General features: G+C 43.5%; 1 protein-coding gene across 1 annotated transcript in view; it reads right to left on the bottom strand.

The window, feature by feature from the left end:
- The window catches only part of MAMLD1 (mastermind like domain containing 1), an 81,616-nt gene that overhangs the window by 32,107 nt on the left and 27,832 nt on the right, over nucleotides 1-21,677 (bottom strand). Inside the window, exon 2 of the mRNA XM_027716523.2 lies at nucleotides 99-1,802. Within this exon, the coding sequence (XP_027572324.2) occupies nucleotides 99-1,802 (1,704 nt within the window). The remainder of the gene's footprint in view (nucleotides 1-98; nucleotides 1,803-21,677) is intronic.

Genomic DNA, 21,677 nt, shown 5'->3' with positions numbered 1-21,677 from the left:
AGTGACGTCACGTTTCAAACACAAAGGAAAGTAAAAATAAAAAATAAATGACTCAATATTTTCACACAAGCCATATAAGACAGAAGAGATGTTCTCACCTGTCTGCTCTGAGATGGCAGCGTGGCAGGCTGCATCTGTCTCTGCACCCGATGCGGCTGCATCAGCTGTCGGAACTGCTGCTGGAGAAACTGGCTGTTGTTGGTCTGCTGGGACTGCTGCGTGGCTGGAGACTGCTGCTGCTGCTGCTGCTGGAGATAGTGAATGAGAGACTGCTGTCCTTGTCCTGCTGTCAGAGGGGACATCTTTTGAGTAGCTGACTCTGAGGCAAAGTGAGACAGTGGTTTGGTGTTATTGAAAGAAAACTGGTCTTGGTTAACAGGGCTCTCATTCACCAGACCTGGCTGTAAGCTACTGGATGGCTGCTGCATAATTATGTTCATATTTTTGGTCTGGTTTGTAGTCATTGATTTAAAAAGCGAGTTCTGCATACTTGTGGGGTTGCTGGTGGGAGTGATGTTAGAGATTAATGTACCTTGAGGACTGAAAGGCTGCTGATGCAGAGCTGGGCTTGACAGCTTTTCTGGCCTGTATGGTGGAGAAGGTCCAGTACTTGTGGAGGCCATGCTGCCAACCATGTTGTTCTGTGGACTTTTAATGTTGTTGGCTGGTAAGCTGGCTGCTGTCAGGGCAGGCAGCATGGAGCTCTGTGGGCTGAAGGGCTGCTGGTTCAGAGCCGGACTGGAATGCTTCTCAGACACATAAGGAGGAGAGGGGCCATTGGATGGGGTGCTGCTGGAAGTCATGCTTGAAAGCAGAGTGTTCTGAGGACTCTGAATGTTGTTTCCCGGTAAATTATTAGCAGGCATGCCAGACACCATGACATTTTGAGGACTGAAAGGTTGATGGTGTGGGGATGATCCTGTCCTGTAAGGCGGAGAGAGACCAGGAGGAGACATAGTTGGCCAGCTGGGAGCCTGTACTTGTTGCTTAGTACCAGACACCTGCTTGCTTGCTGCCAGCTGCTTTAGCTGCTGAGCGTGCCAGTTGGAGCTGGGCATGTTGGGCAGGGGCACTGGAAGCATTGGTGGTGGTTGGTTCTTGCTCTGAGCTGCTGTAGAGATGGGCGATGCAGCAGGTTTGTTCGAGGGAGGAACTTGGAAGTTGGCTCCAGCAGACGCTGGTCTCATCTGAGGAGATCCTCCACTGGTTGGATTGCAGCCCGGAGAAAAATCTTTGTTAGCAACATGGTTCTCCAAGTGTGAAGTCTGTGGGGAGGACTTTGGAGTGCTACTTATGCTTGGTTGAGAATGACTCAGACCAAGTGGATCTTCAGCCTTGCTGCACAAAATCTTCTCCAGATCCAGGTCATTGGGAGAAGGATCGGGCATTTTTGTCAGCTCTTCCAACAGATCTTGCAGCTCTTGGTCCACAGACTGTAAGCTGTTTCCTTTCTCGTCGTAGTGGACAATGTTGTTGGTTTGCCCTGCTATTGACCCCTTCTGATTTATTTCCGTGTTGGGTGCCACTGAAAACGGGGAGCCAATGCCACCTCCATTCATGTGATTGTTTTCCAGGAGCACCGGATGCCCCGCGACTCCCAGGGAAGAAGCGCCGTGACCGGTGGAGAACGGAGAACTTTGCATTTCTGGACACGCCACGTTGGGATTGGCACCCTGGCCCATGGCAAGGTTTACGTCATCGAGACAAAGTCTTTTACTGTCATTTGGGAAAATGACATCAGGCACGCCACTGGAGGCAGGAGAGCTGTCATCTTCCAGTTTTCTTTTAATGGATCCCTGTAACTGTGGAAATATAAAAGCAAGAAGAAAGGATCCATTATTGGCCTTATTCTGATGTGTGCTGAAGTCCATACTGCAACACTGGGTTGGAGATGAGAAAAAATCAAATCATACAATTAAAAACCCAGTCGTGTGAAGCAAACTCAATCAGGATTTAAATGGGTGCTACTTTACTGAAATCAAAAGAGTTATAATCAGACAGAGGCTAAATCTCATGTGTTGGCCTTAAAACAGATGTTAAAGCTATAAAACACTGTCTGTCATGTGAACTGTAATAGAAGTTTTTTAAATAGTTTCTATTTCAATTAAGACATTATACTCCCTGCATAACAAACATGCCAACATTTTTATGGTAACATTTTTTAGGTCTAAGTGGCAGATCTGAATGAAACCCTGGACTGAATTTAGTGACCTTCCGCCAGTGATTTGGATTAAATTCAGACCTGAGACAACTAAATTGTTTTACATTCTTTACAGGCAGAACATCTGAAATAACTGGCATACTTTCTAAACAAACCAAAACAAAACAAATTCTCAGCTATCTGCCTAAACAGACTTTCCAGCTTCCTAATCACAGATGTTTTAGATTCCAGAAAGAGTAAATAACAGCTAAACTCCTTAATTTTTGTTTATTCTTCTAAGTCGAAGGCATTGTGGGCTTTGCTCCTTTGAAGGATTGCCACTCATTCATAAAAATGGATGTGCTTTAAAAACACCATTATATAAATATCTTCATCTACAAAACATGGTGGAGTTGTAAATCCACAAATCTTAGGGAAAAGAAACCTGCCTTCTACACATAAAGAAAGTGAAACTGAAAACAACACTTCTCATACTAATTCAGCATATGGCAATCTCTTCCAAATAGAATCATCCATGGCTTTCAGTTTTAACAAGCATGACCTGTATGTCACAGGATTAATCGGACATTAACATTGCTGCTTCAAGTTAAGGGAAATAAGCATTATGACCTTGTTTATCAATAGAGGGAGGCAGCATTTAGAAAAGTATCAGATCAGCAATGGGAAAACTAAAGAACAGTGGTTCCTCTAAGCCAGCTCACAGTAGAGCCTCTCTCAGCTCTGGGCTACGTTTCCCAGTGCTGCCACTCATCTGGTGCCATCAAAAAAATTCACATCTAATAAGAGCTCATATCACCAGAGAAATCCCTCCCACCTAACCCCAGCATAACCAGACCCACTCCAGGGGTGTGCTGGGTATGACCAATTTCTAAATTTTACACTACTTTTTAAACACATCACAGTTTTGCCTAAATCACTCCACAACTGGCAGCAACTTTGGTGCTCTCAGACAACAGTGTCACAGGATGTGTGATGTGGAGGCTGCAGGGCACAGGGTGGGTACACCATGTGTGGCTCCTTCTGCACCGTGCACATGAAGGTCACTGTGCAAACAGCTACTGGCCACCCCTAAACTCAGCCTGTCTTCAGACAATCGCCCACAAATGTATATTGTTCTGACCTGGGAACATGGGAGAGCTGCCTGGTGGCTCACTCAGCTGAACTCACACCAGTGCCCTCTCATCACTCATTTCTAAACTGGTGGGCAGACGGATCATGACAGATTTGTGCCTACAGTTGCTTAGGCTGTAGATGCAGTTTGGGGTTAGTACTGGACATTGTCATGCTGGTATCCAGCTTACACAGATATTTGAAGGAGAGTGAAAGAATATATTTGTTCATGACCACGTGGCAAGTCTGCAGATTACTGATCAGCTTTTAGGAGGAGTTCATCTACCCTCCACCAACAGACACAGCAGCTTTGGCATTAGGGCAGAGCCCTTTTCACATGGTTATTTTCCCTTTACTCCCTAAGAGCTATCCCTTATGGAGTTGCTTTGACATGGGCTGTGCTCCAAAAACACTGGAGAGTCGATTCCAGTGCCTCTTTGGGCAGCAGTGCTGGGCAGGGTTGGGATCCCTGCTTTCTCTGGGAGAGACTGTCCCTGCACCACAGTCAGACACTGCTGAACCGTCAGCCATTTGCTTACTCCTCTGGGCTGATGAGGCCAAAATTTGCTTAGCTTTAGGAAATGGAACAAGGCCTAACTCTTCTCCCAAGTATTAGTCTAATGATGGATGAAATTGTTTTCCTTCATTTTCTTTGCTCAAACTAAGCCAGGGTTGCATGTTTCAACAGATGTTGCCCTGCGTAGGCTGAAACATGTTGGTAGAGCATAACTACATATATTTAAAACCCAGACATGTATAGAGAATCTTTACAGGGGCTTCACACATCCAAAACAAACAAAGTGCATTCCCAAGTTGCACCCTGGGAACCTTAAGGCAGGAAGTGGTGGGGGATCTCCCACCCTTGGCCAGCTGACATGTTGGCATGCATGTCCTTGCCAGCTCTTCCTTTGCCATAGGACATTCCTGTGCTCTGAGTTACTGGGGAAAAATGTGGGCTTTCTAAACACTCTGAAAAATAGTTTTTTAACTGTTGCACTGGGGAATAAATGTGATGGGAAAACAAAACTCCATTTCCCCAAGACTATTACTAGATATAAACAGATAAAATAAGGCCATAGCTTTCAGATGGCATGGGCATTCCAAAACTGGGATAGAACTTTTAAATAGGATGCTGTTGCTTAGCCCTCATGAGAAGCCTGGCTGTAAGAGAGGGAGTGAAATTCATTGAGTGTCATGTTCTCTTGAAAATCAAGACTCCTGTTTCCCAGGTGAGTATTTGTAGAAGGACCATAAAATCCAGAAGACCAATTTCTCCCAGTGCAGGCAGATATAACTCCACAGAATTTAGTAGCACTGCTTTGCTTAAGATAGATTTGACTACAGACCCAACTTGAGAGAAAAAGATAACTCTCCTTAAAGCAACTAAACAAATCACAGAATAATTTTGGTTAGAAGGGACACCTGGGTGCCATCAGCCCTCTGCTTCAAGCACATCACCAATGAAAAAAACAGACAACAGTATTTCACCAGGCACTTAAGTATGAAGTATCCACTACATGCAGAAATCCCTCCTTGGCCTGCTAAGAGGTTGGTTTCAGCGTTCCCCATGGATACCCAGGTGGTTGTTACTTCCCCACAGCACTCTCTGGGCTGGTGCTGGCTCTGAGGAGCCAGCAGTTTCCTGCCCAGCTCCCAGTGACTGCTCCCCATGTATGTGCTGCTGTGGCAGCCCTGACCAGTGCAGGGGACAGCAACACAGTTTCATGTTACTGGGACACAGCCTGGCTCAGACATGCCAACCACAACAGTGGCAGGAGAGCATCACCAAGGCACTACAGCTTTTAGGACCAGGAGCTCCTGACCTCACTAACTCAAGAAGCTGCTTGTTGCAGAATGTTCAGGCAGTATTCCCAGTCAACTCAAGACCACCTCTTTAAAGCCTATCTTTTTGTAAACTCTTCCCTTACCAAAAACATTTTTACTATCCATTTTCTTCATCTGGCCTGAGATTCCACAGGAAGGAGCCAATTTATTCCAACCCTTTCTCCTTTTTTTTTCAAGAGGGCTTACACAATGTGACAAAATCAACAGAAAGGAGAAGAGCACCAAAATATGTTCTTCCCCTTTCTCTGCTGATTAGTATATTGGGCAGCTGTGTTTCAAACTGAATACCTGAGAAGTGAAGAGAAATATTTTAGAAATGCATCACACACTCACACACAGACACTCCTAAGCTGGCTTGAGGCTGCCTATAGCTCAGTATGGGAAAGCTTCATTCAGATGTGCAAGCAAGGACAAAGCAGACAAGCAACAAAGGGGCTCTTGCGACCTTGTCAAAGTGCATTAAAATGCACTGGCATGCACAAGCCAACTTCTGTTTGGGAATACCTGGGAAACAAAGGCAGGCCCTCCGATTCGGGGAATATCCGATTATGAGTTCTCCATTATCTCAGGTTTGCTTTTAGAAGTGAAGAGTGCCACGATCCCAGCACTACTATCCTCTCTAAACCAGCAGGCTTTCTTTCTGGGAAAGACCCGAGTCACACAGGAGTAGCCCTGTTAGCTCGCAGTGGCAGCACAACCAGAATAAATAATAACTGTTTACGCTGCTCTGTCCACGGAAGCTGTACAGCTGTGGTTACAAACAGCTAATTTGTCACATGCTCCCAGTCCACACAGAACTGATTCCCTCCGTGTGGGCAGAGTGCTCCACAGGCTCCTCTTGTGCAAGGAGGGAAAGGCAGACCTGGCAAGAGAAACCAGTCCTTGGCTGTGCCCTGCCCACTTGGGTGACCTTGGGCTTCAGGCACCTTCCACACTCAGGAGGTGGTGCTGGCCTTGAGTAACTTACTATTACTCAACAAAGGGAGAAAGGAAGGTGGGAAGTGACAAAAACGGAAGCAGAGAGAAAAAATGGTTAATAAATACCCACTGTGGTGGTTCCATTGGATTTTAACAACCAACCAAAGGGGCACCTCTGGACTGGTTCCCTGCCTGGCCAGCACTCAGCCTTCCTCCTCTCTTAACACATCAGCTGTCCTCAGCTGCCACCCCAGCTCTCCCTGTGATCCAGGCTGCCCCATGGCCCTCCTGCCAGCCCTGTTAATTCTCCACCTGTCACTCACACCTTCACCTGCAGGTGGGAATCAAGGAGAAAGGAGCAACCGCATCCTGCACCAGAGAGTCTCACTTCTCCAGCCTCATAATGACCCCCCCCTTCCACCAGAAGATTCCTATTTAGGTCAAGATAACGCAGAAATGAGAGAGGAAAAATGTTAGGCAAGGTATTTCTGTGTCTCTTCCTGGTGCCTGCAGCCTGTCAGCGAGTCAAGCCTTGATTTACAGCGACTGCAAGGTGCTGACTATTGATCTGCACCACCCCACCCCACTCATTGCCATGGACAGATCCGAACTACAGCAGTGATTCCCACACCTACACAGCCACTCCAAGTGAGAACTGAGATCAGGGAGATGCTGCCATCCACATCCCCCCTCAGCAGCTGGTCCACCTGCCCCTTGTCCGGTACCCAGCATCACTGCTGCAGACTCTCCTGATTTAATAAATCAAATTTTATGGATCCATGACTGGGATATCCAGAATGGGAATCAGATAACCTTCTTTCACTAGCAATCTCAAGACTCCTGTAACTCTTGGGAAACCCCAGGTGTTGGCTTTTTTGTTTACTTGATTGAAGAAAAGAGAGAAATGATGGTAAAAGGAGACGAGGCAGGTGGAGAAAACATCCATCTCACCACAGATCCTGGGATTCCTAATGTGGTGGCAGCTTTGCCTTTCAGAGTAAACACCTGGGAATTCCAGGTCACCAACAGGCTGCTAAGATCTGACATATCTGAATTATTTTGACAGAGAGAGCACCTTTAATTTTTGGTGGAACGGCTGAGGAAGGCAAAAGCCTGAGATGAGTAGAAGTCTTCTTTTTTTCCCCAGTATTTTCTCAAGGTATATTGCAAACTGTTTTTACTCTCTGCAAAGTATAAAACCTGAGTCTAAGGTTTGCTAAACTGAACTGACCAGAGAATCTATCACTCTCTGTCTCTTTCAAACACTAGACACTGCCAAAACTGGAAGTATGTATTTGCCAGAGGCAAACTGTTTGCAGCATTCAGCGATCAAGACTTCTGCCTCTGTGGCTTCAACAAGCTTCAGCGAGATCTATCTGCCCATCAGCCCAAAATGTTTCTATCTGTTCTGACAAAAACAGTCATGCAATGAGAAAATGGAACTGGCAATTTTCCACATAAAACAAGAAAACTTCACAATTTTTTCTCCTGTGCCTTAAATTCACAGTTTGGAAAGTTTTGTGCTCTCTATTGCTCATTTATCCACACTCTAGATAGATTTTAGTGTCCTACTAATCTTTGAGGACAGTTTGTGAAAAAGAGGTGAGAATGTGCCTGTGTGTTTGAAGGCTGGAAAGTGGATCTGATATAATATTACCTCTTAAACGGCAGCAGTTCCTTGCAGACGTGCTGTGTTGGGTAACAGGTTGGCTTGCACGTGAACAGCAAAGCCCAAACGCTCATGGGCAGTGATCCCATTCCACTACAGCAGGACCTGGCACTGCAATAAGTGCATTTAGCACATCTGCAAGTTTCTGTTCCTGCATGCTGGCTGCAGTTTGGTAACAGACACTCACATTATATACCTGAATCTGAGAAAAAATGCCTCCTGCCAACCAGTGAGCAGCCAAAGCAGTACCTAACCAGGAGGAACATAAACTGCGCTTTATCGAAGTCAAATCTCAGTCTGCAAGGAGAACTCAAGGAGGCTCAAGCAATTAAAACTACCATTCACTTTCTCCACACCAAGATTAAACATAAGCTAAAATCACATTCTTCCTACTGCTTTAGGCTGTTTGACCCTTCTGATTTCAAGAGATTTCAGCATGGATGGACATAAAGTTGTCATTTCACATTGTCAGGAAAGAGATCACACTGTAATTCCAAGCTACCAGAGACGTGTTTCAGTGTGCTTATAAAAAACAATTCCCCAATTCCTCATCTCAGGAGTGCTAGAGCAGAGTCCGCTTTGGGGGCTGTTGGGTACTTTTAGGCTGGAAAGGTGGCAGATCCATTTATAATGAGGTGTGGTGGTGGAGAAAGGATTATGAATAGGGAAAATTCATGGGGTGGATTTCCTTCTATTCATCATGCTCACAGAAACAGGCAACTGGAAGGGAGGATGTAGGAAGAGGAACCGGAGATGTAAGCAGTCACTTTAACCATGAAAGGACATTGGTTCTTAGCTAGCTTGTATGTATTATGTGGATTAATTTTACCTGACACTAGAGCTTCTCCCAATTTCTAATTTACAGTGGCAATATGAAATCTGCCATCTTTAAAACAAATATATTAAAAAGGATTCAAAACTGCTACTTAAGCTGTGCACACATAAAACACCTCCTAAACACTGCTGCTGCATTAGTAGAATTTGATCTCCCATCAGCACACATCAGTTGACTTGATAGGAGTGTGCTGTGATCCTTTGCCCCATTACTGTCACCACTCATTGAGATCTTCTCCAATTATTCCCTCAGTAAATCAGGGACCTCAAGCTGTGTTAAAAGAGGAAAAAAGAAAACAAGGTGTGTGCTTTGCCTTAATAAATTCCACGCTCCCTGTTGTGAGTGCAAAGCTGTAGGAACCAGCAGAACTGTGTGCACCACTGGGGTCTGGGCTGACAGACACACCTCGTGTTTGTCGCCAGAGACCACGACATGGGGTTTTGCTCCCTTGCACAGTGGCTCCAGAGCTATGATCAATCCCCTTTTCCTGTGACACTCCTGCAGTACAACAGGTCTCTCGTTTGACTGTTAAATCTATGTGAACTTCTAAAAGGTGACTGCAGACCTGGCCGTTTAGCTGGTAAGCACAAAAATCCCGAAGATCAAACGTCATGACTATACAAAACTGGAACTGAATTGTGATCTTACAATAAGTTTAAACCACAGAAACTAACAGGAAATTCAACCTGGACTACTATGAGCCTAAGGTAAATTTCTAAAATTTCTAAATTTTTACAAAAAATTAAAGGGAAGAAAATACTTTTTCATACTGATTTGTGTGAATGCAATTATGCTCATAATGACAGACGTATGTGTGATCTATATCCTGCTTTAAACTGGAACAACTGACAGGCTACAGAGCAGCAAGTTTGTGAACAAGCTTCTTCTAAATACCCTTTTGTAAAATTACAGGAAACATCACTAATGTTCGCACGAAGAGATCAATGCAGGACCAGTTCCAAGGAGAAAAAAGACACAGCCAAGAATATACCTATTTTGCCATCCCACACAAGCCAGCTGCATGCAAGAGACCAAGTAACATTCACTGTAAAGAAAAAAGAAAAAAAAAAAACCAAACCAGCAGCATTGCTACTTTTCAGGTCAGACAGAATTACCAGACTCATTTCGGAGGCACCAACAGAGATCTGCCCTATCAAAACAAATGTTCAGAGACTTCCCATCTTGTCTTTCCTTAGCAATTCGTCTGCTTTCAGTATTAACGGCACTGCTAAAATGGAAATTTTTCCAGGAGAAAAACTGCTGTTGACAAATGGATCTGGAGGAACAGGACTACTGCTTGCTCCTGTGTTGTGCTGCTAGCAGGAGATCTCTGTACAGATGCCTCGCAATTAGTCATCTGAAGACTTACAGCAATCACGTCACACATATTGTTTGGCTGTAACTTCCACGTTCCATTTAATGACAAGTGTTATTAACTAGACAGCTGAAGACAGAACAAGTTCTCTGCCTCTTGGTTTTAAGCTGTAGTGCAAGAGCATTTCTTTCCTATCTGGCTATAAATCAAGATCAATCTTACACTCAACGCTTTTCTATCAGTATTACCTCATCTTACCTCAGTTTTAATACCAGCAGTATTGTTTTATATCTTTTTTTATAGTCCATTAATTTCAAAGTCCTGTGGAACACTTTGCAGTAATTTTGTAGACTACATTAATTTCTCATGGCAATAGCCAGGCTGGAGAATTGCAGCTCCTCTCCACTAAGCAAAAAGTGATGTTTTTGCTACTTGGGTCTCCCAGGACTTGTAAGATATTTTTCTCTTCTCTTTTTCATTCCCTAACACTGGCACAGTTATGCAATGACCACAAGTAGAAGAAACAGGCTGTACATGTTCCTAAATTATAAGGTAAGCTTACCATTTACTAGATAACCAGATAAAACCCGGGTTGACTCTTTTTTTCTCTGCTACATATTGCATTATTTTTTAAAATCTCAGAAGACTTACTTCTGCAGTTTTACCAAACTACTGGTGCCATTTTGTCAAAAGGTATGGTTGGGGAATTAACAGCCTGGAGGCGAAGCTTCCAATTAGGTCAAAACTAGGGACAAAAAGCTCTGAAATTCACAGAACAGTAAGAAACAATGGGATTTCAGTGGGGGGGGGGGGGAGTTTTTGTTCCAACAGCTGAAGTATTCACACTTACTCTCCCAAAGAATAATAGGTCCAGCCTCCCGTGTGGCTGCACTCGAATGCTACCACCAGTCTCCTTACAATTGCCAGCCCAGTGCCCTCCTGCCAACTGTCTGTACTGGAAAGAGATGCCTTACTGTATCCAGAGCTCTCCTCTAGGCTTGATGGGGACCTAAACATTTAAAAGAGCAGTTTGAGGCTTCTCATAAGTGGTATCAGAAACTGGAACACAAACTCTAAGACGGATGGGACAAATGGGCAAGAAAAGGACATGTCCCGAAGCTCCTCTCCTGCCCTTTGTAGCCTCCTGGATGTTCCTCTGCCTTTCAGAAAATGAAACAATAAACAGGATATTGATTAATACAAAACCAAAAAACCAAGCCTCACTTAGAGAAAAAAGATGAATCTAGTGAATGACCCACTAGGTGTAGAGAGAAGTCTTCATACAGACAGAAGCAGAAATGTTTTGTAAAGCAGAAGAGTGAATATTTAATTTGTTTCTCACTACTTCATTTTATCCGACCACTTTCATCTCTATCTACCTAGCACCTCCACAATTCTCAGGGTGTATCAACTGGAATAGGAACATTGTTCATTGGCAACATGGTGTTTGTACACACCTTTCCTCCTGGACCAGCACACAGCTCTGGCTCCTGTAACATGCTCTTTGAACAGTAACTGTTACTTACCCAGAGACCTTTAAGGGGATTCTGCACATCAGTGGTACTAAAAACCCCAAGCCAAACACAGGCTGCACCCCGACACCTTCATCCTGTATGAGGCCATTGAAATCCTGGCCTCAATTAAATAAATCATTTGGACTCGATGATTTTGGGTCTTTTTCAACCTAAATGATTCCATAAATATTTTGGGACAGTGACTTCATCAGGGATGAGAGTTCACTCTTTGTTCATTCGTTATTATTAACTAAAGGAGTGAATTAAAAAAATGTACAGGAGTTGGAGAAATTCTCTCTAGCAGAATATGCAATGCCTAAGTTACTTGGGTTTTAACCAGAGAACCTCTCCACTTGCTATAGATACCAGTTCCCCTCTGTCCTAGAAGCAATGTTAATCACACATTCATCACTGCAAATTGACAACATAAATGCTGACTTGTGCAAACAACGTTAGAGAAAATAGTGTTCTTGCTGCAGAAGTGAATTACACAGCCTTTTAAGCTTTCTACACTTATCGGTTTTTATGTAAACTCTAATTTCTAAGGCTTTTGTTCTGCCTTGAAAGGTCACACAGTTGAAAGCTATGAAGCATAGCATGTGCTCCCACCGATATTAAAATACTGTTTACTAAATCATGCATATAAATGTAAAGAAGAAACTGTTTGCAACCTACTGCGTTAATAAGAGATGATTTATCAGACAACATGGTTCCAAGTATCAACATGTGGAATGTAAAGATCTGATCTTAATCACACAATGTGATTTTTTTTTGGCTGTTTTTTGAAGCAAAGTGTCTGCATTGCATTGCAATCACACTGACTTCTGATGACACTGTATTTGACTGATTAAACTCTTAATCGTGCCAATGCTTAACTTCAGGAATACAAGTGGTCTTTTTAGATTCAAGCATATGATTGCACATTTGCAAGATCAGGATTTCATTTACATATTCAAATTGCAAAACTGCATCTTCCCTTTGTCTGTGTAAGGCCAACTATAGCGCTCCAAATGCTAAACAACCACCGTAGAGTTGGACAATATTTTTAGCATCTCTGTGGTGCGCTTCTATCTTTAGCTGCTGTGTTCGCAAACAATCCCACAGGACACTGCATAGCTAACATAGCTCGGGCTCTTCACCACATTCCAACTTTTCTCCCAAAACATGGTGAAAGTGGACTATAAAACTCATCAGTTCAAGACCTGCCAAAGTTTCCTTCAATGCACGGTCTTGAGCAGAGCAGAACTATACCGAAGTACTAAACCAATAAAACCTCAGAACATGCTACTCTGGTGTGGTGATGGAGCTTGCTGTGACTTCCTCCAGGGAAAATACAGCTCTACACTCCGAGTTTGCACTGTGCAGATAAATCAAGTAGGACAGCGAAGGATTTCTGCATGTTGTTTCCTAGCAGGATGTGCCCGCGAGTTCATGGCAAATTTCTGGTCAAAGCTTAACCCTGCAAGAGAAGTTAATAATTGAACTTGCCAAATCATCACAATTTCTAAACCCAACTGCGCCTTGTTTTTACAAAGGGGCATATTAAACCAGTGAGCCATTTTATTAGACTCATGCTCATGTAACAAAAACATGTGTTAGCTCTTGAGTGCCAAGTACCATCCTGGAGGGTTACCAATCCCTGATACAGATTTTGTAGCCAGACTGCAGTTATCTGTCATAACAGAGGAGGTAGTTTGGAATACACAGGATGAAGCACGCTGCTCGGTTTGGGAATATTTTGTGTGGTCCTGGTCTCTGTAAAACTCTAGGAAGATGTACAGCAGAGGGGCAAAAACAGCCTTGAAACTTACTGCTGGCTGTAGTGGGTCTATCTTATGCAAGCCTCCTGGATGGCTGGAGCTTGTTCCTTCACTCCCTAGAGGAACTTTTGCAATGGCTGCAGCACCCCCAGTTCTGCTGTAGCAGCTGGGTCAAGTCTGAGTGCATAGGAAATGCTTTCAGTGTCATCTGCATGAGGCATTTCAGAACTACAGGGTTACCACAAAGAGAGAAAAGACTCATCGTGGGAATGGCAGCATTAATCAGATGATTGACCTTCGAAGCTTTGAATATGAAATGCTTTCCACACCGAGCTGGAGCTGCACATGGAGACAATATCTTGATTTACAGAGGAAGTACTGATAGAATCCTATATATCCTGTTAATGGTGAAGGGAAGGGAATCACGTAAAGGAACTATTTTTTTTCATTAAGTGCCTTAGCTGAGGTTTGCAGATGAGCCTAGACACTTGGCTCTAATTTAATTTCAAGGCGACAAGATAACCTGAAAACCTTAGAAAACCTTAGACCTTGTGAGTGCTTCACAAATGGGCTCCTCATTTCCACATTTCACTTATCTTCTCTCTCATTACTATGTGCTATCAAACACCTGTTATTAAAACTCTTTAAACGATGATGGGACTTTCCAAATAAACTGTGTTCATTAGTTCCTCTACCCTGCCACAGGTATGGCCATGTCTGGGAGGTGTGAACACTGGGGAAACAGCATCAGGGCAAGGCTGAGATGCACAGGAGGCAGTGGCCAGGCAGCAGCACACACTGTGCACTATGTCTGCAATATTCATCTGCATTTCTTCTTTTTTTTGGTCAGAGTTATTTTTCCCTTGTAAGCATAGCACATGTTCAATCAAGAGCATCACAGTTATCTGTCCAAAGTGTTCACATTACATAACCTGAGCATCAGGTTAAGAAAAAAGAAAAAAACCTGCAGACACTTTGTGGTTTTGTTCGTTTGTTTTGTTTTGTTTTTGTTTTCTTTTTTTCCCCCCCCTGAGCCCTTTCTTAAAGTACTTAAACTTTCAAATGAGTAGGGGCTTTTCCTCCACCCAGAGTACAAGGTTGACATCCTAGGGTATGGTCCTCATCCCAGTAAGGGCTCCTTAACCGGGAACTGTGGGTTGCAAGACTTAGCCTTTGCTAAGAAACAACAGTATTACAGGAAAACTCACGTATGCTTTTGAACATCAACAGTAAATCACCCTTCCATTTTCTAATACAGACACGGTGTCTGGAGTTGAGCAAACATATTCTTGAAAGGTCAGAGCACTTAAACTGTACATATCTAGCTTAGGATGAAAAAACCTGTTGCTGCCTTTTAGTTATGACATTTCAGTTTACCCACAAGAATTACTCTACTTCCCCTAAAAGTTTTCAAGCCCAAGAACATGCTCTTCTTTCAGTGTTGGAAAGTAAAGGCAAAACTCTTTTTCTATATTAATTTATCACAGCTGTCACTGAATCCAGTGACTTCTTGAGAATTTTCTCATTCCTCCCCAAAGGGCTTCGGCCACCCACAGCCACAGAATGTGGATGTCCTGTCTGCCTTTGAGGACAAGGGGCAGGAGGAGCTGGCTTGCCCAGATGGCAGCTGATGGTGAGTTGCTGCCCACGCAACCATTCACACCAAACTTTGCAAACCTGAATGAACTATGAATTCTCCCAAAGCACAGAGCTGGAGGGCAGCTTCACTTTTTTTCTGAAAGAATGGGAGGAACTTCCTCTTTCAGCTGCTGTTACTGTTTAGTGAGGATACAACTGCTGCAACGATCAGGAAACTGTCATGTCCAGATGGCACTATGGAGTGTTACTGGAGAGATGCAAGGACCTTGCAAAGTGGGAACAAAAGTTTGGATTTGCTGGAAGTGCTCTGATCTGCCACTAAACACCGTGTTGAGTCCACCTTCAAGTTTCAAGGCATTCAGGGAATTGAAGGGGCACCAGTTTAACCCTAGAGAAAGAGAGGAGGTTCACTTCATTTCAGAGATGCTTGAGATCACTTCATCACTCTGGACCATATTCCTTCCCTGGGGCTCAGACATTCCAAAGCTGAGGCTGCTCTGGGATTAGTTAGTGTGGGTGAGCACTGTGTTAACGTGACCCACTGTTCTGGGCCATGCTGGGACCTCAGCAGGACATTGCATGTGCTGCACCCAGGTCATCTCAGCAATCTCAAGTGGAATTGCACCAAGAGAAAGTCCCCTTATCTTATTCAGTGCTGGTGAACAGAGACATCTGAAGCACGGTAAGATGACTGTCCTCTATAAGAAATGACAGTCCCTCAGGTGGAAGTAGCTGAACTGCAGCTGAGAAGCACTGACTGACAGCGAATGCAGTGGAGGCTGAAACAGGTGAACCACTAAGAAGTGGCTGGGGGTAACCATTTTAGTTCACCTTGGCACAGAGGCTGTCAGGTACTGCTCTGTAGAAGGAAATGAAACTAATGAAATGGACTAACTTCAGTAGTTCCAAGTGCTTACCAAGGCTGCAATCCCTCACCTCCATACTTACCTATTCAAAGCTCTGCCAGGTCCCTGACAGCATTGCAACCACCTTGACCAACAAGCATTTCACCAGTCTCCCATTCCCAAGTTCCTAACAAAGCCCACTTCTCTGAAGAAAATTTTCAGTAGAGTCCCTCCTAGTGCTCACCATCACCATTGTTTCCATACCGTGGCACATACCCAGCCCTGTACACTTCATCCCACCACTGTGGTTGCTTTGGAGGAAGAGAGCTTCAGTTCTTCAAAAGAAACTTATTTTCTATTGAAATTGCTTGCAGAAACTGCAGAGAAAATGTACCTGGTTTCCCGTGCTTCAGTCACTACATTTACCAGACATGATATAGGAAATGGGCAGGAAACGTCAACCTTATGTATTGCAGCAATTCTTCCCCTTCCCTCCATGACACGTTTGAGCAGCACAGCAGGACCTGACCTTGCACTTTTTAGTGCAGCCTTTCTTACACAAACATTTGAGTCAGATCTGGAGCCAAAAACAAACAGAAAGCCAAAAACATTTCCTAATTATATATTTTTTTTTTTAATGAAAAAGGCCTGTTTTATACCTATTTGTACTCAAATATAAAATGTGCTGTGCATTTTTAACTGAATGAATTTTGTAAGATCAACAAAACTTAAAACCCCTATTTTTTCTTCTTCTGGTACCAGTGTAAAGTCTGTTACAGAACTGATATTATTTGAGCTCTGTACAGACATGAGAGGTGCTGATGCACGAAAAAGGTGTACTATAATTAAGCACATTTGTACAGAGGTTTCAGCTATTATATTTCTCCCTTTTAGTCATCTTCACTTTTTTTCCATTAAAAAATCCAAGGCAGAAAACCAACACAGACCTAATCCTCCACCTTGTTTCTTTGTGCAATCATTTGGACAATGGATGTAAAATAGTACTGTTCTAACCTGGCAGCATTTTATATTTACTTTATCCAGGTGTAAATGACAGCCTAATGGTCCTAAGGAATAAGGAATAGCAATCAGATAGAGCATGTCTTTCTCTAGTAAAACTACTCTTTTCCTCTTAAAGGCCTTAAGTTGAAATACAATTTTCCTCTTTTTCCCTACCATTTATTATATATTAACAGGGACAGATAAGTGTATCTTCGAAGGAAGAATGCATGACAATTTATCAATCCTCCAATTAAAAAAATCTCCTTCTTGGATTAGTCCTTTCTTTTTACAATAATTGTCTTACCTTTTTGTAGGTTCTATTTATTGCCAAGAAAACATGCCTTACTGAAGCACTGGAGAATCTAGAGGTCCTAATTGATCATCCGGTGTCTTTCAGATCCTGCCATCTGTACTGCTGGTCATTTTTGAAAAATCAAATCTGTATTATATTTGGTCATGACCAATGAATGACTTACTCACAATACTGAATTCAATTTGAAGCACTTTCCCTTAGCACACAAGAAGACACAAAAAATAACGCGTGGGAGAAATAGAGTGACATTGGGGTAGACCTTTGATTTAAGGAAGTTTCTGCTCCAGCTGCACCCTTACACAGCATTTCCTGGTTTCTGTGAGACAAATCTCTTCTGTAACAAGACAGACAGTAAGTCAGAAGTGTCAATATGAGCAACTCCCTGAAAATAAACTTTGCTCATTTACGATACAGCGATTCTGGTGTGGGACATGAAGCTGCACTGCAGGAAAGGACTTGCCAGGTTCCTGTGAGCGAGCTGCATCCCCAGCAAAGTGTGAGGCCCCATTCCTCAGCCCAGCCAAGGACATCGATTCCCTGCAAGAACGGCAGTGCAAGCTGATCAGATGCCGTGTCACCCCGTTTCCTCACCAAGCACTTGTGCAAGATGAGATTCTGCTCATCACTAAGTGCCCCTGCTCCCAGGGCTCGGGGTGCCAGGTGGGATGGGGCTTGGATGGAGGGAGTACCTTGGGCAGCTCTTCCAAGACAACTCTGGAAAACACTGGCTCATCAGGAGTGCCTGTTTCACTGTGCCAAAACAGAGCTGCCATGGGATTCCTGGACACCTCTCACATTGCCGTGGTCTGGATCTCTCACTGACACATACTGGTTTGGGGTTTTCTGAAAGAGGCCAAACTTTTTTTCTCCCTAAAATGTGCAGAAGCTCATGGATTGAATGGGAGAGAAGGAGAATTAACCTCAAGTACATTTCCTCTATTTGCTAATGGCTTGTGCTTAACTCTAAGGGTAATCCAAGAATCAGGAGGAATTTTTACTACCTCTTAAAAAGGTGTATATCTCCATATAGGAAAGCAGCAGCAGCCTTCACCAGCACATAATAAGTTCCTGGCTTGTGAACCACATGGCTGTCAAACAACTAAACACTTTTAATAGAAACCTGGTCCATTAACGAGCTGAACCACCAAGCAGTCACGCAAGAACAGCAAATAACCCCAGGAAGAGCTGCTGTCTTTCCATGCTGAACGAAAAGCTATTTACAGTAAGAGAAATAATGCAGCCTCTAATGCTGCTTTGCCTCCCTCTCCAACGCATCTGTACACAACTTTCCCTTGGCTCCTGATGTAAATCTAAAGGAGCAAACCCTGCCCTTGTCTGTGCTCACCTGTTCTTGGAGGTTCCTTTGTGCAGATGTCCTCCCAGCACCCATTCTGCCACATTCCAATGCCAACTGCAGATCTCATCGGGTCCAGGCTCTCCACTGCCTCATGCATCAAACACATTTCTGTTTGGGTATCTCAGTGCTCATCAGTAATGTTTTTTTAAATAAAAGCAGAACTTGGGCTTTTCCTCTCTGAAATCTGTCTTTAGGATATTCTATATTCAGAATAATCCCTATTCTCTTCTACAACTGGACCTGAGTTGCTGAAACAATTGGAAGCTTTCTTGCTGATTTCAGTGGGCATTTCTCTGTGTATCCACTCACGGTTACCTCTTTTGAGAATGAAATTATCTCCACATCTTTTACAATGATACCAGCACTTACCCTCACTTCTCACATACCTGTGCATCTGGAGAGATTTTGTTGTTTCTGCACTCACCGTATTTGACTTGTTTCAAACCCCACATGTAATACAAATAACTGCACTACACGGAAGGGAAAGTACATGTCTAACACAAACATTTATAATTCCAAAGCCTTAGACAACAGTGAGATAAACCCATCATCAACGGCAGTGCAAGCTGTGCTGTGTGATTCAAGGGGGGTCCTGAAGGTGCAATTTGCATTTAATGCTTTTGCCATTAGCTCAGGCTTTAGGTGAAACAAAACACTCCACCTCATTAGACAGGTGGAATAAACTAAAGGTGAGATTTGCAACAGTCCTGCTTGGTGTGGGGAGAATCACGCTCACTTGACAGGCAAGGTGATGCTATGTCCTGTGATAAAGATTTAATTTCTGTAACTTTTATTTCTGAAAAAGGGTCGATCCCCTCTCATTTTAAGTATGGTCCCGAAGGCATTCCTAACAGCAGTAAACCCATGTGCAATGCTTCCCTCAAATCTTCTGCCTTCCATATATAGGGCAGCTGCTCTCCAGGCACAGCACTGGGCTGTAGAACCGGACTGCTCTGATTTATAACCGAGGTGTTTAAAATCAGGCAATCTAATTATCGACTTGATAGTCCACAACGTCTGCAGTCAGCAAAATTTAAAAAATGCAAAATATTGACAAGATCAGACAAATACATAATGAGGGAGTTATTAAAATGCAAATTGCCTGCCTTCTGGTACTCCTGTGGTGCACAGGACCCCAGAGCCTGCATCCCTCTAACTCTGTGCTGGTTACGAGGCGGGAAGGAAATGGAGCTGGGGAAAATGAACAGGCCAGTCAGATGGGACCCCACACCTTGGGGGGCCCCCAAGAAAGACAGTAACTGCATGGGAATGGGAGGCATTGTGAAAAACAGGCAGCCCTGCACACACTGGACCCCAGACTGTTACGGGATTTCAGAAAGGTCCTGGAGCAGACAGAAGCCCAACAACAGCAGTTCAGGGCCACACCTATACATCTATTTTGAGGGAACAGCCAGAAGTGGAAATTTTATGCAAGTTTGAAACTTCACATCAAAATGCATGAAAGGCACTGCATTAAGATTTAGTAAAAAGAAAAAAATTCAAAAGAAAGGATGTGATGGAAATCCTCTCTATCCAACCTGCTCCAGGATGCTTGAACCTGGCTTTAAGAAGAGAAAGTCCAGTGCCCTGATCCAGTTTGAGAAGTCCTAGCTGGAAGGTGAAAGAGGGTATTGTTCCAAGCCATATAATTCCCTCCCTTCTCATCTGTCCCCCAGTTTTTCTTCTCATTTAAATAGCCTTATAATCCTGTGGACTGTCTGGTATACACTTATTATTTCAACTTGCAGACACATTCCTCTAAGTCTGAGGGCTGTCTATCTGTCTAGATGTCTATAATAGAACAAGTAAAATAATACCATTCCCAGCTGGGCTGGATGATCTAAGCCCCCACCAGGAGAAAACTTTGATGGGTAATATAACTTCATGCAATGCATTTCAGTCATGTTAATATTGCTGTAACAACCTCTAAAAACGATGCCAATATAGACGGTGATACCTAATTAACAGGCAAATACTAAGGGGGAGGTTAAATGCTAATTTTACATTGGCATTTAGCCTAAGAACTTCATTATGCCATCTTCTATTTTAAACTGCAGCCATCCCACCTTGTGCTGTGTTGCTGCCTGTTCTCAGTCAGTACTGCGTGGATCACAGTAATTCCTTGCAAGACAGACAAGGTCACAATGGTTGGTCCTGGGTACCTGCCCAAAACCAGGATAAAGGTTGGTCCCTGCTCCAAGATCTGGTGCAGGGCATTAAAGTGATGGTATGGACAGATGGATGGAGCTACTTGGTGCTTCTGAAAATGCCTCAAGAGGAAAAGGACACTGCAGGAATACAATCTCCACTGAGAGTTGGCCCTTTCCAATACCTGGTTAGAACATCCATGGGAAGTGAGGTGTAAGGCAGCCAAAGATTGCTGAGCCTCCTGCTCCACTGGTGAGCAGCACTGATATAAAGTCAGTTCTCTATGTCATCTTTCAGATAAATTAAAAAAAATAAAAAAAAAGATGAAGCTTAAAAAACACAGACAACGGCAAATGTACAAGAAAAAAAAATTGAAACAAATAACGGCATCCTTGAAGCCACAGCCAGAGCTGTGGTGAAGCTGTATCGGATTTGCAGAGAAATTAGATGCCTCGTTAGCTGTGGATAGATGCACAACCGCCCAAATTTAAACTTCCTCCTTTCCTCAGCTCACCACAGTCATTACAAATCATGCAGCTGAATGAAAGCTGAAAAAGCACTAAGGGCTCGGCAGTTTTGTTGCGGTGAGTCCAATAATAAATGAGGGACGAGGGGTGGCAGCACTGATAATCCTAATATCAAAAACACATTTTCTGCAAAGCAACCTACTATTGTTCGTATGTAAAATACATCATGCTGTTAGGAGGGAACAAACTGTCCTGCAGTTTACAGATAGTAATTTTATTACAGATTCCCCCGATAGTAACTCAAAACCCACACGCCTCACACACCCTTTCTTTCTAATAAATGCACAAGATGCACAACATGGCTGGATCATGTTATGCCACTGCAGACAGAGGTTGAAAAGGCAGTGTTGGAGGAATATTTCTACTGTGCAGTATCACACATAAATTATTAACAGAAGTTAAGGAATGAAAGCAGAGCATAGCTCCAACTGTCCAACTAAAGTCAGTTCCTGAAATATACTGAGCAGCATCCCTTGGTTCCCAAATCAAATGGGCTGGAGGCAGCACAGTACCCAGGAGCCCTGGTCCCCATGGCATCTCTTCCTGCTCTCCCCATCTTTCTCCCTGAAGCAATTAAAAAATCCTGAAGGCTTCTTGGCAAGCCAATTTTTCTCTCTCCCTCCCTCTGAAGTGACAGTGGCTTAGGTGGGGTTTAGTTTTGTAATTGCTAGGCCCTTTTCCTAAAGCTAAAAATGTTAGGATAGATGTGAGCAGCCTTGACCACGTGCAGGAAAATCTAGTGCATTGCTTATCAGTCGA

The sequence above is a fragment of the Pipra filicauda genome, unplaced genomic scaffold (genome assembly GCF_003945595.2).
Source record: "Pipra filicauda isolate LSUMZ 115617 unplaced genomic scaffold, ASM394559v2 scaffold239_size1682155_pilon, whole genome shotgun sequence".
Taxonomy (NCBI): domain Eukaryota; kingdom Metazoa; phylum Chordata; class Aves; order Passeriformes; family Pipridae; genus Pipra; species Pipra filicauda.
The sequence above is the reverse complement of the archived record's forward strand: the minus strand, read 5'-3'. Positions and strand labels throughout refer to the sequence as shown.